Genomic DNA, 27,882 nt, shown 5'->3' on the forward strand with positions numbered 1-27,882 from the left:
TCATGTTGGCACGAGGATACAGGGAAGCAAGTAGGTTCTTTAGGACTTTCAGAAGTGCCCCAATAACCATTTAGTGGCACCGCTTTCCTTCAAAGACGACATCGGATGGTGGGCTCAACCCCAAGGCCTGAGGTTCTCTAAGGGGTGCTTGAAAATCTTCATTTCCTCGCCAAAGTGTGTGTGTTTTCTCCCCAGTGCTGAGAAAGCTTTGGTTTTATTATCTTCCATTTCCTTCCAGTAGTGGCAAATAACAACATGCCTAACGCAGTGCCTGGCACATGGTAGAAGCTCCATCAATATTTGTTGAGGGAATAAATAGTTAAATGGAATGTTATAAGCCGTATTAGTATTATCGTCTTGGCGTGAAATATGCAACAATGGACTTGAGGCCATCAGGTAATTTCCCTTATCAGGATAAGCTAATTATTTGAGATGAAGATCTGGTGCAGAGCATTTATTGGTCAGGCTCCATTTGCTCCTAATTTAAGGTGAGAAAGTTGTTTGTAGGATTGAAGGGATAACATAGTGACCCACGACTAAACCGCTTTTCAATTTTCCATACCACTTTTTCAGAAAAGGGTATCAAGAGAAAGTTAAGCCACATTCCTTTTGTTTCTTTACGTTTAATTTTTTCCTTTACCATTTTTGGGAGGGCAGGCCAGGTGTGGAGCAGGAAGCTCTCTTGACAGTATTTCTACTGCCTGTCTGCCTGCATGACTTCTGTAGTCTTTTCTGCCGACTTTGGTTGACTGATGGAGTCATCCTCCCAGACAAATAGCACCTGCAGTGACCCAAGATGAAAATGCCGCATCCTCATGAGCCTCAGAAGTTTCTTTTATTCATTCATTCATTCATCTATTCTTCGTTCATCTTTACTTTCATTACCAAACTATGAATTTAGTGCCTACTACATACTAGGCTCTGTGCTAAAGCTGCCACTTTAACAGCTGCACAAAATCCAAGGTGGGTCCTGCTCTCATGAAGCTTACAGTCTGGAATGGTTGATGGATATGAATTGAATAATCATATTAATTAATTAAAATTATATTAAAATCATAACTACAGACTGAAATTAGAAGAGGAATATGACCCTACTGGGACTATGCAATAATAGGAATTGATTTTGACCAGGAGACCAGGGAGAATTTTACTAAGAAGGAACCAAGAGCTAAGAGCTATAAAATATCTGAAGGGGGGCCTGGGTGGCACAGTCCATTGAGCATCCGACTCTTTGTTTTGTCTCAAGTTGTGATCTCATGGGTCGGGGTTGGGAGCCCCCACCTGAGGCTCTGGGCAGGGCAGGGTGGGGGGGGAGTCTGCTTGAAGATTCTCTCCCTCTGCCCCTCCACCCACTCACCTGCACTCTCTCGCTTTCTCCTTAAAATAAATAATTCTTCTTAAAAATAAAAATAAAATGTCTGAAGAAAGGGAAAGAACATTTCAGGCAAGAAGACTATCAACTGCAAAGTCCTGTGGGACTGCGTGGGAAGAGCAAGGGCTGATGGGAAGGCAGGGCCACACCCCTCAGTGTCTGTGCATACGCCACATTGTCTTCTGAACATTAGAAAGACAAAAGGGTCATAAACCCAAAGGTGAGGAGGAAGTGGGGACCGAAAGAAGGGACACATGGACTTTATCAGAGTCGGGGGAGGGCGAGTGGGAGGGGGGAAATACAAGTATCCATTCTTCACAAATATAACAGAGGAGGTGATCCCCATAAGCCCAGGATCCTTTGCTGCACTGGAGCTTCCTAGAAATTCTTATATTCGCGCTTCTGTCTGCCAAGTTTCAGAAAGAGTATATCTGGATCTTCATTGTGTGTTTGAGTAACCATGCACTGGACCACACAGCAATGGCATCTTGTCTTTTCATTTTATCATAGACCTATCTCTTCTTTCTGCCTTTCTTTGGATGATGAGGAGGTGGCATAAAATAGTTCATAACTGTTTTTGGCAAGTGTGCATGGTGTGCCTTCTGGCACCTTCTTTCTTGGTTTAGAGAATAGGCTCTGGAGGCTGCATGCCTCTACAGATCTCTCTAGTGGTGTGTGAGCTTGGGCAGGTGGCTTAGTCTCTCTTTTAGCCTTGCAGGGTTGTTCTAAGGATTAGGGGAGACTGAGGAGTGGCGTGCGGCAAGTGCTTGAGTAATGCCAGCCATGGTTATTAGCTGGTTTTACTCATATAGAAAGGTGTCAAAGATCTATTGTTAAGGAGAACAAAGGCAAATTACTTGGAATTGGTGTTTAGCAGGAAAAGAGTAGGCAGGTGCCTTTAGTCTTTCACCCCATATTCTTATAATAGTTGATTTTTTTTTTTACTACATAGCTATATGTTTTCATAATAATGAAACTGCAAAAAATAGTTGAGAAAATTTATCAACACTACCCAATTTCAAAAAACAAAAACAAAAACAAAAACAAAACAGTGATTTCATTATAATCTTTTCCATAATTTTCTTCACCCTTAAGTTTGGAGATCTCATTTGGAAACTTTTCTTGGGCTAAAGAAGCACATATCTAAAGTCCAACAATTCATTTTATTTTATTTACTTCTTTTGCTTATGTTATATTCAAAGAAGAATCTAAGTTCCATGCTATTACTATCCCCCTGTGATGAAATTATTCTCCTTATTCCTCCACCTCTACATATGCATGTAGAAAAATGCCATTCAGCCACCAAATATAAACAGTGTGTTTGGTTCATTGGTTGCTGACTTTACTTTCAACCATTGCTTAAATTTTTGTAACAAGCGTTTTTATAAAAATAATGAAATCATTTCAAAAACTAGAGTTGAGGAGTATGAGTTCACTTTTCTGTGTAGCAATAAACACAATACCCAGCGTCTAATCTTTCCCAGGGATTCAGGAAGCTTAACTTCTTCAGGATTACTACGATGAAGGTCAGGAGCTGATACTCATGAAAGAGGAAGCAAGTAGGCTTACTGGTCACTGAATCTGGATGTAGGAAACGTTTTCAATGATTATCCAATATTAGGATAAAGTCTGTCACATACTACCCTCCCTTTTATTTTATTTTTCAAGTGGAGGTTCTTGGGGCGCCTGGGTGGCTCAGTCGGTTATGCATCTGCTTTTGACTTGGGTCATGATCCCAGGGTCCTGGGATCCAGTCCTGCTTTGGGCTCCCTCCTCAGTGGGGAGCCTGCTTCTCCCTCTATTCCCCACTTGTGCTTTTTGTCTCACTATCTCTGCCTCTCTGTCTCTCAAGTAAATAAATGAAGTCTTAAAAAACACACACATGGAGGTTCTTTGTGTTTAACTAAAGATTTTGATGAATTCAGTTGGTATTCATCAATAGCTTACTCTACCCAGTCGAGAATCATTAATATTATACAGGGCTGGAGCATGGTTGCTTTGACCCTCATTTAAATACAACTCTTCCTTTCTGCAGTGATCGTACACCACTGTCGTTAATTAGATAAGAATACAAATCTGGAGAGAACTTTGAGTCCCCTAGCAAATATTTCATGGAGCCAGCGTGAGCTTGCCAACCAGACTAACATCACTGTAGAAGATACGTTTCCAAGGAATAACTGTATTATACAGTACTTAGCACATTGTGCCCCTCAGGATATGATGATAATTGCCTGTGTACAAGAAAAGGCAATTTTGAAGAAACTGTGACTAAGCTGATTACCAACTGATTCTTTAAATCGGGGCCAACAAACTATGGCCCATGGGCCAAATCTGGCCCGCTGCCTAATTTTGCAAAGCGTCTGAGCTAAAAATGGTTTTTACATTTTTAAGTGATGAAAAATCAAAAGTAGAATAGCATTTCATGTCATGTCAAATTATATGGGATTCAAACTTCCTGTCCCTGAATAAAGTTGTGTTAGAATACAGCATGCTCATTCATTTACACACTGTCTACGGCTGCTTTTGCCCCAAAAGAGCAGAATTCAGTAATTGTGACAGAGAGCATAAGGCGTGCCATGGTAAAAATATTTACTATCTGACTTTTTCTAGAAAAGGTTTGTTGATCCCAACTTTAGATTCAGGTAGAAGTCATTTGGGTGCACGTCTGTGTGCTTGTTAATGGATAATGCTGTGGGGTTAGAAATATGCCCAATGATATGGCCATCAAAGAAGCTCTAGAATGCAATCCTCCAAATCTTTCCATGTCCCTCATTTCCTTCCCAAAATAAGAAGTTACTGCATGAGAAAAATTAGGTTATCAGGAAAGACTTTGAGAGATCTCATGAAAACAAATGGAGAAGACCTACCTACTGCCTCCAAAAGTTATAGATCATGAATCTAATTTAAAGCCCAAAATAACATCAGTACTATCCCTGTATTCTGAAATTTGAAGTTATTTCCTCTTTGTACTCAAGAAGTCTTTTGAGAGGAAGAAGTCTTTCATTCTTGTGAGCCTTACAAAATACAGTGCTGTATCAGATGAGCCGTTTGTTCAGTGGCGTTATCATATTAAATGGTTTTATTTGGTTTATGCTTATATTCAGCTGCTGATAGGATATGATGATAATCGATTAGGAAATTAGTGTGAAATACCTTTTAGTAGACTGTCTAAATCTTGACAGGGTATCCTGCTTCTCTGCTGTGACAGCTGAATTAACATTTCCAGTGGACATTGACCCTCCTACCTACTAAAATATAGATGAAAACTTGAAATTAATATAAAAGTCATACCACCAACCAGTAAACAAATGTTAGCATTATTATTACTAGCAGGAGCACCATAACATGGAATTAAAAATAGGAGTCCTTTTGATTCAAAATCAATCTTCTGTACACGACTGACCTCAGTTGTCCCCTCTTGTTTTGTTCTGTTTCAGAGGTTGAAGGCCGCGTTGACTCACCACCCTGCTGCCATGTCCAATGGGAATATGAACACCATGGGACACATGATGGAAATGATGGGCTCCCGGCAGGACCAGACGCCACACCATCACATGCACTCACACCCGCATCAGCACCAGACACTGCCAGCCCATCACCCGTACCCACACCAGCACCAGCACCCAGCCCACCACCCTCACCCTCAACCCCATCACCAGCAGAACCACCCACATCATCACTCCCACTCCCACCTCCACGCGCACCCTGCACATCACCAGACCTCGCCACACCCACCCCTGCACTCCGGCAACCAAGCACAGGTAGGGCCTTTTATAATCTCTTTCCCTCTTGTTATCAGTGCGAGCTCTGATGCGGGGCCCTTTGGCAGCAAGCTGGTTTGACGAGCTTGGGTGTTCTGTCTGACACTTGCAGGAGTGCTGTTCTTTCTTAGGAGGTAATGATGACCTATAAGGCCCTCCCAGATCCTAGTTTCTAGAAATAATATGGTAAATATTAGTTCTAGTCCCTGGGGGCAAATGTAAGCTTCAAGTTCTCCAAAATCTGTTTTTTGTTTTTGTTTTTGTTTTTGTTTTTGCAGTGAGTTACAAAGGTAACTCTAAAAAAAGTAATACTGATGGAAGGATTAGGAAAAACTGAAGCATCTGAAGAAAGATGTGAATAAAGAATGAGGAAAATAAGTTAATCCTAGCCATGTTTTTAACTGCAGTGCTTTTTAATGTAAAAACTCAATTTGACACCTCTAAAATGGAAGTTAAATACAATGGACAGTCTTCTGGATAAAACCAAATGCTAAAAAGCTAAAGAACAACAGTTCTAGGCAGACAAAGAAGCTGGGTAATGGATGATAGGGCATAAGGTGCTGGGTAAATGAGGAAGAGAGGTGACTCATGCCACCTAGTGTGAAATGCGTTGGAGGGAGCCGACAGAGAGCCAAACTCTGTAGATGATTGGTTCTAGAGAAAGGCCAAATCCCAGGGGTGGAGAGTCACCAGAAGTGGCTAGAAAGAAAGCCAGCATTTAGACGCAACTGAAAGAAGGTTGGGGGACCAGGCAGACGTTATGTCACCCAGCCCAAGAAGAGAGGCGGGTCCATGTATCCGAGTAAGTTTTAGTAAGTGGAGGAAGGGCATGTCTAGGGCTGGCCCTAGATACTTTGGATCTTCAAGCAGGATGACCTTTGTCAGTCCCCTCCACCCATTCCACACTGCCAGGTTCCAACCAGTTGGGTCAGAGTGGTGTTGGGAGCTTGGAATCGCCAAATAACACTTATTCACCATCTCTTCCATCATCTGCCTCCAGACCTCACCCAAGGTAGTTTGGGACCTTTAGAACCCTCTCCTTTATTACACACCAAACTTGGACGGCCACCCACAAAATGGGTCATTCACAAGTACTCTCTGATCTGTTCAATAGATAAGCTTGTTCATTAGGTCAGCTGACTTTTGCAAAGGTAGTTAGAGGAGTTCTATATAGCGAGGAAGAGTGCAGGCTTTGGAGTGAGAAATCTGTAAATTCTTTACCCACCTTACTTGCTATGTGACTATGGTCAGTCAGCTAACTCCCTGAGCTTCCATGGTCCATTTGCAAAATGGGATAATGGTAGACAAAACTCATAGACTTTTAGGAGTATTAAGAGAATGTTTGTAAAGCCCCTGACACAGGAATCAATACATGTTAGGCATGATTAATTTCCAAACTGAAGTAATATGATAGATGTTTAGCAAGTGGTTCATCAATAAAATGCCACCCGAAGCACCTTTTTAGTCAAATGTCATAGTAGGACATGGAGACCTTTAGAAGGGACAGAGAAAACTAGTAGTGCAAAGATAGGCAGATAAATTCACATGTGTACTTTTTTTTTTTTTTAAGGAAAAGGATAACATCAAGCTTTGGTTGCCTTGTCAGCTAGTTACTTCACAGACAAGTTTAACCGTTAGTTGAATATAAAAGCCATTCATTAGCTAATTACCAATTAGGCAATTGCCCTCCATTTCAAGTCAGTAAGCGGCCAATTGTATATGCAATTAGTTAATTGCTATTATAATTAGCTGCACAAACAGTTGCTTTTTAATCCCATACTAAAGAGAAAGAATACAGGTTACTCTTGTTAAAATTTGAACAGGATCATTCAGACAGTACTCAAAATGCCACTCTTAAATTGTATGAACTTGGCTGATTACAGAGATCTTGTCATATTGCTTAAGCGTACGATGATTAAAGCATTACGAACAGAAGTTTATTAAGGCCCTCCTGACTGAGATTCTAATATGACTTGGAATAAATGTCTTTATGAAATAACAAATGGTTATTTTTTAATCAAAACTTCAGAGCCTCTATGCCAACAGAATTCTATTTTAAAAATAAGTAACGATAATTACCAGGGGCATAAAATCTGGTCTTAGGGTTGCATTTGCACTTCCTCCTGGCCGCTTAGGATTCTCTTGCATGTACAGATGTGCTTTCTGAGTCCTGGTGCCACTCCTCAGTCACCAGAAATTCCTTTTATCCAAACTCCACTTTGAAACCTGAACCTGGACTGAGCCTGTAACCATCACTTAACTTACCCTGTTGGGAAAAGGCACAGGACAAGTGTCAGAGATAGAGGGTGGTTAAAGTTGGAGTTGGAGAATACAGTATCAAATGTGAGGCCTTGGCAATGGAGAGCCAAACCCAGTTTTGCCTACTTAAGAATCTTGTCCAGTGCCAACAATTAGACATCACGAATTCTCGAAATGTATAGGCAAAAATAGCCAAGTTTGCAGGTTCCTTTCTAATGCTTTGCTTTGAGGTCATTAGCTCAGCACCTAGCACCTGAAATGACAAGTGCTATACCTTTGCCAGTAACAAGGATTACATCTTCACCAGCCACTCTGGTGAGTAAGACCTTCAACGGTTAATTCGTTGTGTTATTTCTCTGTGATAGGGAGGAAAGGAATCACCAATAAGCAATTTTAGAAAATGTCTCTCGTTTAAATAAAATGACCAAGATGCAGTCCAACTTCAGTTCTGAGCCTGATTCTTCTACAGTGAGTCATATTTGCTTTGATAGAGTTTAAGATTAAAATATATCACTTTCAGTCAGCTGATGTCGACTAGTAGCCATGATTAGTACAATTACAATCATTCTGATTGATTTCAATCACAGAATTAGAATGTGGTAGGAAAGGTTGCTGCGCTTTCTTTTAAACACTTTTTTGTTGTTCTTGGCTATTTCTGTAGGTTAAATGTCTCTTATAAAACAACTTTATAGATATTACAGCCAGAAGTCTGAGTGACTGAGAAATGAGAAGGAAAAAAAAAAAGCCACCCTTTATTGAGAGCGAAGAAAGGGGAAAGGCGTGTGGTGCATTAGGGAAGGCATTGGGTGTCCAGACACGTAAAGAGTCGGTCGTGGAAATTTCGCTCAGTGCTATGTGTCGGCCTCATGAAGGGACATAAAGCTGTATGGGCAGGAGTCTCCAAAACTTTAGATACTGCTGAGCCCTTTGTAGTTCTTAGAAGGAATCTAGGAGTATAGTAAAAAGTTTTAATACAGTGCTTTGCCACTGCTAGGGTTTCCTTACGATATAAGTGTATGGTGACTCCCAACCATCTCTCCCTGCAGCACAGACAAGGTGTATTACAGAACTCAGGGCTTCTCTGGGCATCCCTCACATAGGCCCCGCTTCTAGTCACCTGGAAAAGCCTGTCTCCGGCAGAGCTCCAAGGAGCAGATGGACCCACCTGGAATTTGCAGGTCCAACTAGGCCCTTTGTGCTAAGAGCTCTGAAATGGAAAAAATAGGATTTCAGCTGCTTTCCGGGCTTCAGAGGGTTCTTTTGGTGGGAGTCACAGTGATGATGATGTCCCAGAGGTGTGTTCTAGGAACACGGTTTTAACACCAGGAGAATGGAAGCCCACAGCCTGCCCAGAAGGAGTTTTCTGCAGATGACAGAAGATGCAGCAGTATTAGGACAATAATCCTGATCTCTCTCTTTTCACCTGCAGCCCTGCATTGGCACATTAAACCTTTATAAAACAGACCTTAAATAAAACATGTTTAACATCTGAAGGAGAAGAAAAAAAACCAAAAAAAAAAAAAAAAAAAAAGTTTCCTCTGCCATGATTCAGCCAAATGCCTGTCAGGGAAAAATCTATTTGACTCTGTTTCACAAGTCGTTTCTACGTCTTGCCAAAATATCACAGAAGATAGTTCGGCAATGCTTTTTCTTTTCATGAGCGTGATTTCACTGTTGACTTCGCTCTTAGAAAACAAGTTTGATCTGCTTACTAAAGCAACCGACCCTCTGTGCTTTGTGTTCCAACACCAGCTTGGGTTTCCTCTCTCACCCAGCATGTTCCTTCTCTGCCCCCACCCCCCACCCCCGTGCCCAGCAGGTCTCACCAGCGACACAACAGATGCAGCCAACCCAGACAATACAGCCGCCCCAGCCCACAGGGGGCCGCCGGCGAAGGGTGGTGGACGAGGATCCTGACGAGAGGCGGAGGAAATTTCTGGAACGGAACCGGGCAGCTGCCACCCGCTGCAGACAGAAGAGGAAGGTCTGGGTGATGTCACTGGAAAAGAAAGCAGAAGAACTCACCCAGACAAACATGCAGCTTCAGGTGCAGGCCACTGTCTCTTTTCTCGGGACTCAAAGGCCCTGTGTACGGTTGGCATTTCCTGCCTCCTGGCGGGCACTTGTCCTAAGCAGTACTACCTCACATTCGCCCACAGAGCAACTGCACTTACTCCCCAAGGTTTATTCACTCTAAGACCCTGTACAAAACAAAATAAGTGTTCAGTTTTAACCCAGCCTGTCTACAAAGCTCTGAGGAGGGAGAGCCTGCTCAGCTGAGTTATAGGGCTGAGAGCACTGGCTTTGGTTGGACGGAGGTTCACACTCTTGTTCAGCAATTAGTTGTGTTTAACCTCCCTGGCCCTCAGTCTCCTCATCTATAAAATGGGAATCGTAGAGTCGTTGGGAGTCATAAGTGAACTCATGTCTACAAAGCAGTTTTCCCGGTACCTAGCACATAATAAATCTTCAGCCCAACCGTAGTCTTTATATTCACCAGGGAGAGGGTGGCTTTGATTCCCACTAGATTAGCTCTGTTTCAGTTTCATTGAAAAAAGGAACATTTATAGTTGTTGTTTTGCTCTATAAGAAAAGACATGTTCCCATCTCATTTTCAAACTCAACAAGATTTGAATGTTGTGGGATTTTTCCCTTTCGTGGGTGGCTCAGTGGGGGACATTTTTCCAACAAGGCCCCTTTAGGGAGCATTTGCGAGGAGAGAAAAGTCTCGTACCAGGGCCTCTGTGGCAGACTTCATGCCATACAAATGATACGCCCCGGGAGTGTGTTCTCACACAAAAAGAAATGCCCCCTCCACCAGCAGAAAGAGAGCAACTAAATAGATTATATGGCAAGCATGCAGGGAGGGCAGTAAAAGTTAGAGATTATAGCCTGGTGCTTCTAGGAGCAGAGAGAAAGTCTGAAGAGAGGAGGGAAGGGGGGAAAGATTGCCCCAAATAGGGAGGATCTGTACCTTAGTAGTTTGTAGGTCACCTTTCCCTTCCCCCACCTGGTTCTCTGTGCGTCCTTAGAAGGAAACACTAGGGGTACCAAACCCCCAAAGTTTTTTCATATTCCATGCATTCAAAGGAAATGGCCTTGGGGCAGCCAATGTATAAACTGAAAATATATAAAGGAAGTTTGGGTTATGCATGGGCTGCATATGGATGTTCACATTTTCCCCGAAATTTTTCATCCTTTTTGTGGTAGACATGAGAAAGAAACTGGGAAACATATAGAACAGATATGGGAGAAGTACAATAGTAAGTCCTCCCAGTACCTTCTATGTGGATGAAGGTGGGGGCTGTGTCTTGTTTTATTACCCTGTCCCCCTACTTCCTACCCCCTCTTTCTAGTACAGTGTCAAGCTAATTTGCTGAGTCCGTGTGTGTCTATCCTCAATATCTGCTTGTTGAGTAAATGAAGGAGTTCCCCATCTCTGGAGTGTCCAAGCACTGGCCACCTGACCACTTGGCCAGGATGTGATTGAAAGGAGTCAAGCCACAGTGGGATGGCTGGACTTTAACATCTTGAATGCCGTAGCAGCTTGAAAAGTTTTAGTTCTAGCCACAGCCCCAGTGGTATGTGAGAAGCTTTTAGGTAGAAGATGGTAAGCACTTTAAACATGCAGAGTAATGTTTTTATTTATATGTGAATTGAAAAATGTAATTAGAACATCAGACCTTCAATTTCACAGATTCTCTTGGTAAGGATGAGGCTAAAATATTAAATAATGAGTTAATTTGTACAAACACGTTAAGTCAATAAAAACTCTGGTGCATGTGGGTCTAGCAAATATTCCAGCCACTGGCTCTGCAATGACCAAAGTGTGGGAATCCCTGGAATTTGCTACCAGTTCTGAGGTTTGCAAGAGGACCATGAAAATGGCCAAGATTGTGCCATTCTTGGAAATTGCCAATCTTGGCACTATTAAATTTGGGGCTTGATAATTCTCCATGGTATCCTGTTTAGGTAGATAGTAGTATCCTTGACCTCCACCCACTAAATATGAGTAGCACCCTCTACCTCTCCCCCAAGTTGTGACAACTGAAAAGTCTCCACACATTGTCAGATCTCCCCTGTGGGGGCAAAATCAGCCCTAGTGTCTTGAATGAAGGAGCCATAAATAGCCAGCTGGCACCTATCAGATGCCCACAGGTTTAAATCAGTTTTAACTAAAATGCATCCTTGCAGAAGTATTTCAGCATATTGACTGTGGTGCTGGAGCTTGAAAACAGAAGGAGGTCATAGTAGAGATCCAGGAGAAGCGAAGATGCTGGTCTACCTTGTGATCAGATATGTTCATGACTTGGCATATGCCTCTATGTCATTGCTCTTATAAAACACAGAATGTTAATTTATCCTTTATGAGACCCAAATACATTAATTTTTACCACTCTTTAGAACCATCCATGGCTAAGGAAAAGAAGATACTAGAATTCTAGGCCCCGAAAACCCGGGGGAAAAAGTTCTATTTGGGCCAGTCAACAGGCACCAGTGTTTTGGGTTGTTAAAGGAGTGCCCAAGGAAGAGACAGACTCTGAAAAGACTAAAATCTTTGTATTTTCCAACCACTGCTTTGCTTCAGAGGGACGGAAACCACAGCCATTCCATGTTTTCGGTGATGCTCAGTGCTCCACATCATGCCTTGTGATGCTGGAGAGGATACGCAGCTTCTGCTACCTTTGAATGACCCTTTCCCTCCTACTGGACCTTTGTCAAAAGAAAAAGGTGTCTCTCTTGAGGCTGGTCCAGTGAGCCAAATTTTAAGTAAACAGAAATGGAAGGTGCTAAGCAAACAAACTCTAGCCAAACGGAATATCCAAGGTCTGGATGGCCAGCTGCCACTTCTGGGTTGTTTTTCAGCATAGAACCTTTTAGCTGGGCTGCAGAGTTTCAGATTGGAAAAAATCAGACCTAAGAAAACAAAAATCAAACTCCCAGGCTTCATTTCCTTGTCTCACAACAAATCTGTCCCCAAGAGGTCCACACAGGTATAGGAACTGAGGGAAATACTAGAAACCACCTGATCTGACATTTTTGTATAGGGAGAAACTAAGGCCGGGGGTACGTGAAGAGTCTTCCCGAAAGTCACAAAGACAGAAGCACATAGTAGGAGGAGTATGCAAGCAAGTCTTCTCTTGACCCAACCCACAGCTCTAGGATCTTTGTAGAGAATTCTTAAACAAGAAGAACCCACGTGCTTTTCTCTGACAGGGTAGCAAGATCAGCTCTGAATTCATCATTGACTGATGTGGCACTCAGTGGATTGTTTGTGTGCAGTAGACGATATGGAAATCATCTGGTCACCCATGGAAATAATTGCTTTTCTTTTTTAGTGCAAAGACACATGGCCTAAGTCGCTGCTGAAATTTTAGACACATGAGCCCAGGTTTGGGACTTGGCAAGAGAAGAGGCCAGATGGGAACTGTTGCCTTACAAATTGAAAGTCCTTTGTTTTAGCATGAAACAAACCTGGCCTCAGCTAATCTACAAAAAAGAAAAAAATAAGCAGGGAGGGGCTATATTATAGGGCCCATTTCGATAATTATTTTTTTGGCACAGACTACTGCTTTGCATCAAAAAGCATTCTGGGTTTCTCATATTAACAAAATGACATCCCCAAAGCCAAAAACTCCAAATGCAGCTATTAGGGACTTCTTGGAGTACTTGTTTAAAGTATGTTATTATGGTGTTGAATGTCTCTATAGGGGCGCTACTTCATCCCCCAGACAACCTTATGGATTAAAGAACAGATTAATTCAACCACATCTAGCCTCCGACAGTCCCTGTCTCAATGGCTAACTGCTTTAGAGTAGCTAACCCACACGAGGTTCAGAAAGTGAAAAAACTGAAGGGCTGATTTCAATAGGATAATTCATACCTGATTATTAATACTTGTTTTTTGTAAAGTGCTTTTATATGAAGACCTAGAACGATTACTATAACCCACGTAGGGGAATAAAAAAAAAAATGGTGATTCGCCTCAATTCATCAAGCAAGGTAATTCAGAGTAAGAAAGTGCCTCCGGAAGGCCTGGTTTTTACTTCCCTGCTAGAGCTGTAGGCAACATTTTATTTCTTTCATGCATTTTGAAACATTGCTATCTGGTAGTTCTCTTCCAAAATGAATTCAAGGTGAATTCATACTTGTGTTCCCTTGAAAAGGATTTTTATTTAAAATAGAGTCTGGCCTCTCCTGATCAGTCATTGTGGAGATTTGAAGATGATTATGCATGTGCACAGCCCACGGTACCCCCTGCTTTCTCTAGGGCAGTGATTCTGGACCTTTCTTAACCCAAAGTTTCCCTTGTGGAATCTGATGGAGGCTCGAGAGGCTCTCTCAACACTATGAACCCATACAGGGGCGCGAGGTTTTGTGCTACACAGAAACTGTAGATAGAGCTTTGGAATCTGCCCTGATAAGATTTAGAAGCACAGAAGGTACTAGAGCTGGCTCCCTCAGGAAACGTGAGACTTGAAATACAAGCTTATCTGAGAATACCAAAAGTAGTTAACTAATGAATAAAAAATAAAGATCAAGTCCTTCGTTCGATTATTAGGTAGCTAACTTTCTCCATAGAAGGCAAAACAGAGACAGTCAAAGAATAAACAACTATGTTGCCGGCAGGAACTAGGGAACTAGTCCCACCATCTTGCTTTAGGTCAGTCTGGTGTGGCCAATGGGGAGGCCAAACCGTGTTTTTCTGAAACCCCTATTGAGAGCTCTTCTTCCTGCTGGAAGCTGCCCCATGAATTTCTGTTGCTTCTGTGGCCGTTAGACTTTGATTTCCTCCTTATCAGCATCATAATTACATGTGTATGATCTAAACAGAGGCTGAGGGTTCTTCTTTATGGAGAATACTAATCAGCATTCATTTTCCAACCATAAGATAACTAACATAAATATTAACACATTATTTTAAGAAATATGTCCTTATTCACACATATCTTTAAACGATGATCAGTTATCACCGTAGTCTTCAGGTTCCTACGCTTCTACAGACCCTCCAACTCGCAGGTTCTCGGTTCCCATACTTAAGAAGGACTAAAGTGCTTTGCTCTCTGTAGACAAAAAGTGCCACTCAGGTCATCTATTTTGTATGGGGCTTTGGTTAGAGGCCAAGACACCACATATGCTGTTCATAGCAGTGATTGGTGCTGTTTTATTGTGGCCTCTCATGCAAGCAAATGCTTTCTTATGAAACAACTTGGGGTGTGCCAAGTACTGTAGGCAGTTAGCTCCTTGTGATTGTAGAAGCCCAAAGAACGGAATTGAACGTGTTTTTTTAAGGAAGGGGCCTTGAACACTTTGTGCCTGGGAGATCGAACAATGCCTAGAAAAGGTGGGACGGAGCAGGACATAGTTGGGGAAGAAACGGAGACTAAAATCGACCTCTCCAAGATGGCTGCCAGGTGCGATTTTTTTTTTTTTTCTAGACGTGTAAGAAAGCAAGAGAATCCTGTTTTGTTTTATTTTATATACTTTACTTATTTGTTGTTTCCTAGGTTACAGAAGGTTATGGGAGGGTTTAGTAAAAATTGGAGCTTGACTCCATTCTCTAAGAACAATTGTCTGCATTATTTGCAGCAGAGATTAGGGTGCAGTTGTCTCAGCGGTTGTGATTCTAGAAAAGTACTGTATCTATAATGTAAATGCAAATAATATGACATTTCATTTTGAGGCCAAAAAATATATATATATATGTTATGTAATATATATATATATATGTTTTCTTTTTCTCCACTTTCATTTTGGTTTTGCTTATTTTGTTTTAAAGCTTTATTTATTTATTTATTTGCCAGAGAAAGAGAGCAAGTGAGCGTGAGCAGGGGGAGGGGCAGAGAGAGAAGCAGGCTCCCCGATGAGCAGGGAGCCTGGTGCAGGACTTGATCCCAGGACTCTGGGATCATGACCTGAGCCGAACACAGACACTTAACAACTAAGCCACCCAGGAGTCCCTGTTTTTTTTTAACTAGGGGTTGCCTTCTATTTAACAGTCTAAAAGTAACTTTCTTTTACACATGCCATTTTAAGCAGAGGGAATCTGGGAAAAGCAAGGAAGGCTGTCTGAATTTAAATGGGCATGAAATCAAAGAGGAAAGAACTGGTATTTAAGGCTACAATAAGTTGTCTTATAAATAAAGTTGTCACACTGACCCCAGAATTGACAAGGGTCAATTTTGGTTTCAATAGGGCCCCTTACCGATCACACTCCTTTGGAGGTGGGAGATGCAATTCACCCTCCTGAATGTTTTTGGATTAAGAGCAATTACGTGATTTATATGTCATTAATGCTAATTTCTCCGATAGGCATTTTTATTTTATAAAATTTGGAGAAGAGAAAAACTTTCCTAGATTAGAGTCTTACTATTTTGTTACTTATGTTACTCAACTTTTGGTTACTTATATTTTGCAAATGAATTTAGAAATGTGGGGTAACCTTTAAAACAAGTTTCAAAAAAATTTTTTAATTAACTTTTAGAATCCCAGACTTACTTTTTTAGGTGATAAATACATGCCTGAAAAAGCCGAGTTCGTAATAAAAGCGTAGATACAACTTAATGACAGCAATGTTGGAACACCCTTTTTTGTGTGCATGTCTTTTTAAAGTCTCCTACATGTGGAGTACAATGTCTGGCAGCCACAAATGAATATTGGCCGGAGAGAGGGTACTATTTATCACAACTATAAATTTATGGGTTGTTTGAGATAGTGCTATGTTTACAGTTTACTTTTATCAAGTGGAAGCACCTTAGAACCAACCAATCTATTCTACATTCATATTTGTAGACAGTGGTGCCAAGTACATTATTCTACAAAGCTATGAATCGGTCTTTGTGAATTACTACATAAAGTGGAGATTCGAGGCACTTATCTAAGTAAATAAGAAACACACACACACACACACACACACACAATCCACAACACCCTGTTATTGATGGTGGAAAACGTTTATTGACTGAAATTAGCCAAATTAGTTAATGAACCAAACAAATTAATTTAATTGTAGCCAAAACTTCATTGCCCCTCACCTTCCAGGGCTGACCTCATCCACCAGTAGAGGATCAACATTTGTTCCATGTGCTTCCATACCTTCTACTAAGCAGATATCAGGCAGGGATGTGCTCTGTTGAATTATAGCCCATTTGACAATTCTTTTGGGAAATCTGGTGGTAGATGGGTTGGCTTATTCTGAAGACATTTCAGTCTGAAGCCACTAATTCTGCCACTCGGTGCTCCCCAATGCATGTGCAACATTCACTTTCTTCACATATTGAATGTCAACCTGAGCTTATCAGTGTGAAGATGATTATTATGAATAGCTAAATTCAGTGATTGCTCAGTATGGGCTAGGCAATGTCCTCAGCATTTTATACCTATTGTCTCATTCAGTCCTTACAACTCAAAGAACTTTATTCTGCTTTGATCTCCAATTATAAACAAGGTCTCTGAAGTTCATCTGGCTTACGTTTCCTGCCTAGACTCACCCAGTAAGTGTCGGGTGAAGATTCCCACCTAAGTCACCTCACTCCAGAGTCCATCACCTAAAGGGTATGCTCTGAACTTTTAATAGGATTCAGCTCTAGAGTTAAAATATGGTCTTTTCAATAAGTCCCTGGTAAATGTGAGGACCAAATTAAAAGGAAGCTACACATTTTCAGGTGAATCCCATTAAATATTATCCTTAATGTCATTCAGACACAATAGAAAAGTTTGCCAATATCACTGTTGAAAGTGCATGGGGACTTGTATTCTCTGGTCTTTCAAACATTTTTGATATGTCTCTTTCCAGAATGAAGTGTCCATGTTGAAAAATGAGGTGGCACAGCTGAAACAGTTGTTGTTAACGCATAAAGACTGTCCAATAACAGCCATGCAGAAAGAATCACAAGGATATCTAAGTAAGTCATTGACTTTTCTTCTTTTCTTAGTGTCCAATTTTTTTGCCACTAATTTTGCATTGGATTTTATTGAAAGAGCAAAAGTAAAGTGTAGATTGCACCAGGGGGATCCCTCTTTTCTGACCCCCTCCCCATGCCCACCACCTCCCAATACCTTCTGGCTAGAATTTCCCTGGCATTTCATATTGTAAAATCCTATCGAATTCCAGTTCCGCAGCCAGCAGGAAAATAGCTTACGGGAGCCCAACTACCAGTGGGCTAGCCGTCTTCCAGAGAAATCCAGGGGCTGGGTAGAGGCCTTGGGGAAATCACATCCAATGCCTTAAGGTATGCTGCCTCTTATTCACTGGGCTGAAAAGCTAGTGACTTGGTCTTAGTTTTCCAATAAGTAAAGTGAATCCCTTTCTCTAGACCCCAGTTTCTGCATCTGGAATGTCAATAAGTTAAATGCTAGCTGAGTGGGGGATGGTGGGAGGAGCAGGGATTCATGGCTGAAGGTCAATTTATTTTCAAATAATTTTTTAGATTGAGCAACACAGATTCTCCCACCACATGTGAGTATTTTTCCACATTTGATATATGGATGGCTATTTGAAGATACAAACATGGGGAAGTTTACATCCCAAGACTCGAACACATGAAATCATGTTGCTGGTACAGAAAGCATGGCTTTGCTTGTAGCTATAAAGTGGGAAGGCATAGCTTTTGACTACAGTTTAAAATAAAGTTTTGAAATTAATGTCCAGGAGCAAATGTGTGAAACTCTTCTATCTCTAGTAAATGCGTAGTAATGTCTCCCTGAGTAGCCCACAGGTCCACCCAAGAAGAGCTATATTGGTATGTGTGTGTATGTGCTTTCTCCTAGGTCCAGAGAGCAGCCCTCCTGCCAGTCCTGTCCCAGCTTGCTCTCAGCAGCAGGTCATCCAACACAATACCATCACCACTTCCTCCGCCGTGAGCGAGGTGGTGGGGAGCTCCACCCTCAGTCAGCTCACCACTCACAGAACAGACCTGAATCCCATCCTTTAAAATCTGCTGGTGGGTCAGACCTTGCCTCCAAGAAGAGCTGTCGCATATCATGCGTCCTTTCTTTTAAGGGCATTTTTAGAATTAACTCAGACCTGGAAGACTCCTCAGCCCTTCAGAGACTGGCTTTCATTTTTATAGTTATTATGGAAATGTCGTCTTTTATACTTAGTTATATAAGAAAAAAAGGGAGTTATGCAATTAATTAATCTATCAGCTTGGGAAATGCTTTGGTGCTTTTCTCCAATTTTCTGGTACCAGTTAACTTGTTTATAAATTGAACTCTTTCTGTATATAGACACGGTTTCATTCTTATCAGTCCAACCCTTTGCTTGAAACATCGAACCTTGTTAAACCGCAGCTTTTAGCCAAAATGAGGCATAACCTAGATGTCAAGTAAACGGATGCGAGGTAACTGGGTGGTGAGTCTCATGACATTGTAACACACGTCGAGTTTGTGCTCTGATGTCGCCAGAATTCCAGATAAACACAGAGCCTTTTCCATAATTTTGTCTCTTCCTACAAAAAATCATAAGACCCACTGATGTCCAAATAAAGCCACCGAGCATCTCACCCCCCTCCACCTCCTCCCCTTGGTCCACTTCCTGGAATTATCCTCTGATTTCCTCCAATCTTCCTTTCCATTTCCACTTTTTCCCGGGCTCCCTGTGAACTCTTTATTTTTACTTTCTGCTGTTTTATGTTTCCCCCTTTAGAATTGCACATAAAAAAGAAAATAATGCTTAAAGAGGAAAAAAAAGCAAATCTCAAAAATATGGATCTAGCCATTGCTTTCCTTGCCCATGACCCACAGCTGGAGTTCATTCACCTCTTGCTTTTTACAAAATAGTAAGCAGGAGATGTTTAATGTGCCTGATTTAATGTTTTTAATAATCAGAGCAAATAAAAGGTGACTTAGCCATAGGTGAGGCACTGTTGAATGCCAGCTGTGGAGACACCAGGGAAGGGAGCCTTCTAAGCCTCGATTGTGAAGGTCCAGATTATGATGCAGGCTATAACATCACACCCTCGAATTACAACTGGTTTATATGGCCTGTCTATAAGGTTGAAAATCCATGTGCTGTGTAATAATTTAGAAGGGCTCTATTCACTACACATATTACATTGTTCAATCATCAGCTGCTAATAGATTAAGATTTATTATTATTTTTTCTCTTAAGCCTATGGAACTGGCTCTGCTGTTCTGGTGGGTGAAAGTAGACATACCACTGGAGGAACAAAGAGAAAGAGAAAACCTAATGTTTCCATAGGGGTGCTTTCAGCCCTCCCAGAACAGCCAAAGCCTTTGGCTGCTGAAAGAATCCCATGGATGTGGCTACTCCAGTCTTCTGAGTAATTCTGATTTATATTTCCAAGAACTTTCATTGACTTGCCTATTACGGAAAGTAGATAGTCCCGAACCACAGTTGTGCCTCCTTGAAACAAGCCATTCTACTGTGTCAATGTTTTAATATCACATCTCACAAGTAACAGGGACTAATGTTTCCCTCTAGCAGTCTACACAGGTGCTGGTGTTTCATCTCCATTTGAATGCTTGACCTAACATGAGAGATTGAGTGTGTGTGTGTGTGTGTGTGTGTGTGTGTGCACACGTGTGCACATGTGTGTATGTGTGTTCATGGGATTTAAAATAATATTATTTTACAAAAGGTGTAGCTTTTATAAGCATTCAGGAAAGGGAAAGACATGTATGGGTGTGTGTCTATGTGTTTATCTCTCACTATAGCATAAAATCTATTTTGGAGAAAAAAAATATGAGGGTCATGAAGCATGATTTTTATAACTAGTTTCAGTTTTATCGAAAAACTTACTTTTCAAATCAGTATTTATCAGCAATTTTTTTTAATGTATGCAGTGCTTTCAAAAGAAAGTTTTGAGTGTCCAGAGAAACTCATGACTGGCTATGTAATCTAGAAATCCAAACAAAAGCAAAAACAAAACAAACACACACACACAAACAAAAAAAAATTTTTTTAAAGAAAAAAAATGCAAAGGATTTTCTATTATATTTTAGACAAACATATCTCTTTTTAAGTATTTTAAATACTGAATCCATAGTTGTTTTATTTCGCATCCCAGCAGTAACAGCTGAACGGTTGACCCTAACTGGCTTCCTAAGAAATATTTAAGATATATCTGTATTCTGATATTAAATTTAATTTTTTCAAAACTCCTTTCTAGGACCATGTATGTGTCTCTCTAAAAAAGAAAAAGAACTCATTGAAATGTTTGCTTGGGTTTTAAATTTTTTATGTTTTTCTTATTTTTTGCTTTAAGTAAACAAAAACTTTTCTTTCTTTACTGCATGCATAGCACTTAATGAAATGGATTTTTTAAAAATCCATGGGTAATATCAGAATGTCCAGGGAATGGGCTGTCACTAAAATTATGGTTTACTTTACTTCTGTTCCACCTCTTGATTGAATATTTAGTTGTTAAGCTGAAAGCCTCTGTAGTGAAGAACTTGCTTGAGTTTTCTTAATTCAGCAACTTGACAGTTTGACTGATGTGCATTATATAGAGCTCAATTATGTCTGTTTTTTATGCTAAATAGGCAAACCAACCAACCACACACACACACACACACACACATACACACACACACACACACACACACACACACACACACACACATTAGCAAACAGCCCTCAATGTACAATTAGAATAAACTGTCTTCTTGTTATATTTAGAGCCTTTAGGTATGTTCATTAGCAGTGTGGAAATACAGTAAAATGGAAGATGCCAGCTCGTTGTCAGAGTGTCTTGAAACCCTGAACAGAAAGGCTTGTTGGTCAAATCCACACTCAGCTTATCAATATTAAGTACTTCACTGGAAGGTCCAGCCTTCACCAGACCATGGAACAATCAGTCTGCCTGAAAAACCCCTCTGTGCCCTCCATTTTTTGCCAATCTGGGAAAACATCTTTTTTTCTGCCCCATTCTCCTCTCCCACTCAATTCCTGGGTCATCCGCCTGTATCTTCACCGAGCCAGTGTAATGACCTTCAGGAGCACCCATCCTGAGGAAGGAAAGGCCCTGCAACACCGCCTCTCCTCATTCGTGTGTGGGTTTTTTATTGGCAGCATCTGCCTTTGAAGTCACTGCCAGCCTACCTGAAAATTTCTACAGTGCTTCCCTTGCCTTCTGTGATGGGACCCGACTTAGGTACCCCGATGGCATATTTGCCAGGTGATCCTAAATTGAGGCGTTCACATTGTATTTCTTCTTAAGACATTTCCCAACATATGACGCCAGGACAGGTGGAGTAAATCCTAACTAAGGATGAACGTACTCATTTTAAAGTCTGTCTTAAGCTGATGTTTTCCCTTTACACCTCCATTCACCCCTCCCTACCTCCATGTTAGTGTGCGTGAGTGCCAGTGTTCACATGGCCCGTGGGAGACGGCAGTTTCTGTGGTGTCACTGAATGAATGGTGATAATTTGGGTGACTCACTTGGAGCAAAGCTCTTTGGAGCCTAGCTGGTCAAAGAAATCAAATGCAGCACCTGTTCTGAACAGAGGGGTGGCAGTGATGGATGTTCAGGGAGTTGGGTCGCTGTTATGTCAATTTCAGTGTGTCAGTTGAGTTTGCCATTAAAATCTGAAACCAGCTGCGGTGAAAGACCAGCCTTTGGCTGGGGAGTTTTAAGCATCAGTAACTGCTATCAAACTAGCCATCCAGTTAGGATAGAATGTGCTTGTTTTTGGTTAATAAAAACCATCGAAGAAAATATATTTGTATGTATGTGTGTATACAGTGGAATTCAAGGACCAAAGCAAAATTTGAACAGGAATCTATTAATTTAGAATTTTATAAGATATTTATTAATAAATGTTATTTTGAAACATTCCATTTGAACAGTATTCTTCTGTAGGATCTACTTGTTTTTAAAGTATTAGTTCATAATAAACATAATACTCTAGTTGTGTATATCTTCATTTTTCAGGGTTTCAAATGGCTATTCTCCATCATATGGTGGAAGTATTTTGCTTAGATCTCTGTGCATAGAAATTTCAAGGATTTTTATTGCTCTGTGAGTTATTTTTTAATCTATGTTCTGAACGGTTTTTTAAAACATTCTTTTCTCTTTTTTTTCTTTTTTTTTAATTCTTAAAGTAAGCTCTTTCCTTTAGGAAGCAGAGTTCAGCTAAAGGGAATCAGTAACTATAACTGGAACAGCTTTCTTATAAAAGTGTAGGAACTTCATCTCTGCTTCTCTCCACCCCACCCCGATTTCCTAGAATGCCTTGCACTATTCAGCTTCCTTAGTGCTCTCTTTGTCCAGTCCCAAACAATGTGCCGTAGCTTTAAGCCATTCAAGTTCCATTATGCAGTATATCTGAGAAGGAAAAGGAAACAACCCATTTAAATTTGAATAAAACTGTGCCTATGCGAACAGTAGCAATTTAGAGTCTCTCTTCTGCTTTTAAAATAATTTATATTTTAAAATTGCACTTTAGCTTTTTCAATCCCTGTTTCTCTGGTTCTTTCTCAAAGACCCTCCCTTTCCTCAGACTTGCCTTCTGCTCTCCCCTTTCCAACTCCCCACCCTTCCCCTCAGGCTCTGAGCTGCATCATTTAAAATACTTACAGAATATTTGCACCAGGTACATGTGCGTGCGTTCCTTAGTATCCTAGCAAAGACATGTTCCTCATGTCAGCCTAGATGAAGCCTGCTACGAGAAAACCAAGGAGAAGAGCCAGTTTATACTCTTTAACCCTTTATTCATAGCATGTTTAAAAAAAAAATGTTATATTATGCAACAGATATGAGGCAGCAGCTAAGCTATACTTAAGAATTTTCTATCTCATCCTCCAAACCAAAGTGTCCTGAATGAGCCAGGAGACTTACTCTTTTGTGCACCATGGTGCATGTGGACTGTGGTCCCAGCCGTCGTCTCTCTGAGGCTGCGGAAGTAGTAGTGGCCCTATTTCATTCCTGGGTCTCAAAAATACAATGTTGCCTTGTGACATAATTAGGGACAGCACCTGTGTTTTACAATGATAATCTGAGAAAGGACAAGAAGACACTGAGCAATAAACTTACCAGTAAAATTCAATACCAAAACAAAGAAATGAAAACAAAAACAAAAACCCTAACTCATGATGTTGTGAAAGTGAAAAAGTGTATGTCCACTCAAAATATTTTACTATTTCTTGTGGAGTTTTTCAGTGATGTAATGCTTATAGCCAAATTGCTTAAAGAGTGTTTATATATTTTTTTCCTTATAAATTGTCTATTTTTTAAAAAAAGAAACTATTTACCACAAGTTGAAGAGGGGGGTAAGGCCAAATTGCCAGCATTTGTTAAATGATTAATATTCTTAAGTGGCACTCTGATACGTTTCCAAGCTTATCATCAGAGGGGAATCAGTAACGATCAGCTCTTGTATTTCGACCAACTTATAATATGTAGCTCATTAGAAATCAGGATTTAGAAAGCTCTTCATAAGCCATTTAGAATTTCCTACCTTGAGTTTCATATTATAGAAGTTTCTAGGATTTTTTGAAAAAGAGAATTATTTTAGCCTCAGGACTGAGAATGTGGAATCTGAATAAATTAGCTTTAACTATATTGTTAAAATCTTATGCACAATAAGCTCATTAGACTCTAGTTGGCTCCTTTAGAATACCGATGCCATTGACAGAAGATAATGGAAGGTATCAGCCATGCTGCAGTGAAGGGAGCTTCAGAGAAGGGGTCCTTCCCAACCAGCCAGCCAGTGGAAGAGAAGACCTACTCACCCTCTTTCCTTCTACAATCTGCTAAACACACCTGCCTCAGAGAGAGGAGTTCTGCGTTTTGAGGTTTGGCTTAGATAAATGATAAGCTTGAAATCTTCTCCCTGGAGAGGACCTGGGGTTTAGGATCTTCTGAAAAGGCCCAGAAAAATGGCTCTGTTCAAACACAACGTTCTAGGACAATTGGAATATATTATCCAAAACTAGAACTTTAAAAAAAAAAAAAAAAGTTTAGCCTTGTGGAAAATAAGTGCTAACTAAGGAAGTCCCCCCACCTGCCCCCGCAAAAAAGGTGCTGTCACTTTAAGTTCTGGACTGGGGGGGTTGTTTGTAATTGTAAACAGCAAAGCATTTATGTTTGTCTGTCTATTTGTAAAGCAACCACCTTCCTTACTGGAAGGAGAAAAAAAAAATTGGGAGTACATACATGTAAATACTTGCTACAGCATTTAATATGTTCAATTTTATGTTAAGCTTTTTGTTGCATCGTGAACACATTTATTGTTACCAATGGACAATGAGTTCATGAAAACTGTTCAACTAGGTCAGATTTTACATCTCTTTCGAGCAAGAGGAGACAAGATTTTGTGCATTTGTACAAATGTTAATAATATCACTGCAATTCCAATATAATAAAGCACTCAAATGCAAATAATACATGCAACTTTTGTATGATGAAATTCGGGTTTGGGGATAATGGTATCTGTTCTGTACATGGTCTCATTCCTGCCTTGTAAATCAAGGCTTGGTCTTTCAAGGTCATGATTCTCTAGGGACAGAAGGAGGTGAGATTTTCTCCTTCCTAGACCACCACTGTGCTCCCACTGCGTCCTCCATCCAACTTCCCAGCTGAGGCCACCAGTCTGACACATTCATAGTGGGTTGGCCACACAACTGAACTTTGCTTTGGGGCCAACAGATTTTAGCATTCAAGAAGAAGAGCCAGCATAAGTTCATATTCAAGATGTCTAGGAGCCAAGAAACACATGCTGGCCACTCAGGTAATCAAATCCTGGAGTTCTCTCCTTGGCTTCCAGAGAAGTCCTAAGGTCTTAGACCCTTTAGGTATGCACTCTTCGAGATAACTCCCTCCCTTCCTTCCCTTCTACTTTCTTTCCCTCTGCTTCTTTCACTAAATGTTTTAGTCAGTCTTCTCTTTGCCTTACATTCAATGTCTGATCCATCAGCGTGGCCAGAATCGAACCACCACAGATCCCTGACTTTACTATTATAGCTTTGTCCAAATTATCGACACCTCTCACCTGGATTATTGCAACACGCTCCTAACTGGCAGCCAGAGGGAACCTTTGAAAAGGGAAATCAGACCGTGTCCCTCCACTGCTCAAAACCCTATAAGGACTTCACCCCTGGTTCAAAGCAAAAACCAATTTCCTTACTCCGGAGTCTGTAAAGGCCCTCTGTGACCTGCCCCCTCATTAATTCCCTGAGTTCATCTCCTCCCATTTTCCTCCCCAACCCATTATCACCTCTCCAGCTCCACTGATATGCCCGAGATTCCCCAAACATTCCCTCTACCCAGAATATTCTTCTCCCAAATGTGAGCATCACTTCCTCACCTGCCTCCCAACTCTTTAAGCCTTTCCTGACCATCCTATATAAAATTACTCCACCTTCCATTCTCGTTCTCACCTGCCTAGGACAGATTTTATTTTCTATAACGTTTACCAACATCTAACATAATTTTTATTTTTTTTTAATTGCTGTTATTTTTTTTTTAATTGTCTGTCTCCTTTAAGTAGAATGTAAACCCCACAAGAGCAAGGGCATTTTCTGTTTCGTTCATCCTTACGACCCAAGATCTAGAACATAACACAATGGGCCCTCAAAAAACATTTGGGGAATGGATAAGCTTCTGTTTCCTTTCTGTCTTCTTTCTTGATCTCAGAACACTCTAACCCAACCACCTGGTCCTGTGGCCGCAACAGTCATATTTAAAATCACTTACCAGGATGTGTCATCTGACACATAGCCCGACAGGATATTTGAAATTGGGACAGAAACAACAATTTGGGTGGAGAAGATGACTGCTGTTCTAATGGTAATCCCATCTGTTACATTTACATTAGACCACTCACTACACTCATAGTTCCCAAGAGAGTCTTTCTAATGCCCATCCCACACTCATTTGCAATTTCAAAGCCATTACTATTGGTTAAAAAAAAATTGTTGTGATCCCACATTTATACTTTGAAGATAGGCAGCTCTAATCTCCATTCCGTTTCATCCCTTTGTCTCTGGAGCTTCATAATGTCCTTTTATCTTACACTCGTTATTGTGGTCAGTTATTGGTTGGTCCCTGGATCACATTTTAATTTTGCATTACATATTTTCTTATCCAACAAAAACAGTGTTTTATCAACAAAACCTGCCTTGTGGTTTGGAACCTAAGTATCTTCGCTATGAGATCATAAAACTCCGAAGCACAATGAGCCCCCTTTTCAAAGTAATTGAAAACAAGACACTTTGTGAGATCTCTTCCCATGGCAGTAATGCTGATTTTATCAAAACAGGCATGAAAATTAGGCCTCAAAAGAGAAAAAACAATATATTGATTTTTAAAATATAGAGTCTGGCTTTAGGCTTGCACACTTTAAAAGCTACATCTTTTGGCAACTATAGATGGGTTTTTCAAAATGACTTGAAAGGATGGATCGATTATCTCATCTAAAAAATAGTAGCAGGGCACCTGGGTGCTCAGTGGGGTTAACCCTCTGCCTTTGGTTCAGGTCATGATCTCAGGGTCCTGGGATTGAGCCCTGCATTATGTTCTCTGCTCAGTGGGGAGCCTGCTTCCCCCTCTTTCTCTGTCTGCCTCTCTGCCTACTTGTGATTTCTCTCTGTGTGTCAAATAAATAAATAAAATCTTTTTAAAAAATAATAAAAAAAATAAAAATAGCAGCTAATAGACCTAGAAAAACAATAATAATAATATTGAAAATGGTCGTATTTAAACCTGGAAAGTAATTCATAAATCTTTTAGAAACCACTAAGTTTCATTCTATATGTTGTCAGGTACTGTGTCTTTGCTTGTATCATATTTCCTTATACCGACTGGAAACTGAATCACAGCATCGTCAGCAATCTTCCATAAATCAACATAGGCCCAATGGGCTATAAAAGGTCCCCTATAAGTCACTCGCACTTCCCAGAAAGAGAGCTGCCTACATGTTTTTTTAAATGAATAAAAAAGGAAGATCCTACATTCACATTTCTTTAATTCCTTCATATCAGCAAGAAAATAGTTCTGAGTATCTGAGCATGATTGTATACACACAGGATAAATCTGTGATCTACTATTACTACATTTGCATTATCTTAAATGAGCACTCTTCTGTTAAGTTGGCTTGCTGACATTGATCAATCTTAGAGAGAATTTGCTTAAAGAAAGAGAAACTCTGCCAAGGCGGCTTGAGTGAAGTTGGACTTCTAAGGATGTAAGAGGTCGCTCATGGAGCCCAACCAAGGTACTGCAGCAACTATCCCAACAAGTCTGGAAAGTCATTAAATAGCTAATCTCTCTGGCTTGTCTCTCTCGGGGCTGTATCATTCCTCATTCTGTTCTGTGTCTGCTTCTCTCTCTCTCTCCCTCCCTTTCTCTCCATCTCTGCAAACTGGTGTGTGTACTCACTTAACTTGTTTCCATGCGGGCCCATCATTTCTGCTCCAAAATGACAGCCTCAGCCTCCAGCATATCTTTGGTTTTCTAGTTCAAACACCAACATCAACTCAGTCTCTATCTTTCTATTCTGATTTCCCGGAAGAGAGCATCTCAT

General features: G+C 40.7%; 1 protein-coding gene across 1 annotated transcript in view; it reads left to right on the plus strand.

Moving 5' to 3' along the window:
- The window catches only part of LOC111147321 (cAMP responsive element binding protein 5), a 351,699-nt gene extending 333,083 nt beyond the window's left edge, over nucleotides 1-18,616 (plus strand). The window contains exons 7-10 of the mRNA XM_022503309.1: nucleotides 4,810-5,133; nucleotides 9,212-9,439; nucleotides 17,189-17,297; nucleotides 18,163-18,616. Of these exons, the coding sequence (XP_022359017.1) occupies nucleotides 4,810-5,133; nucleotides 9,212-9,439; nucleotides 17,189-17,297; nucleotides 18,163-18,326 (825 nt within the window). The 3' untranslated portion in view covers nucleotides 18,327-18,616. The remainder of the gene's footprint in view (nucleotides 1-4,809; nucleotides 5,134-9,211; nucleotides 9,440-17,188; nucleotides 17,298-18,162) is intronic.
- The last annotated feature ends 9,266 nt before the right edge of the window (nucleotides 18,617-27,882 follow it).

Source organism: Enhydra lutris, unplaced genomic scaffold (assembly GCF_002288905.1).
Source record: "Enhydra lutris kenyoni isolate GAN:26980312 unplaced genomic scaffold, ASM228890v2 scaffoldscaffold16, whole genome shotgun sequence".
NCBI lineage: Eukaryota > Metazoa > Chordata > Mammalia > Carnivora > Mustelidae > Enhydra > Enhydra lutris.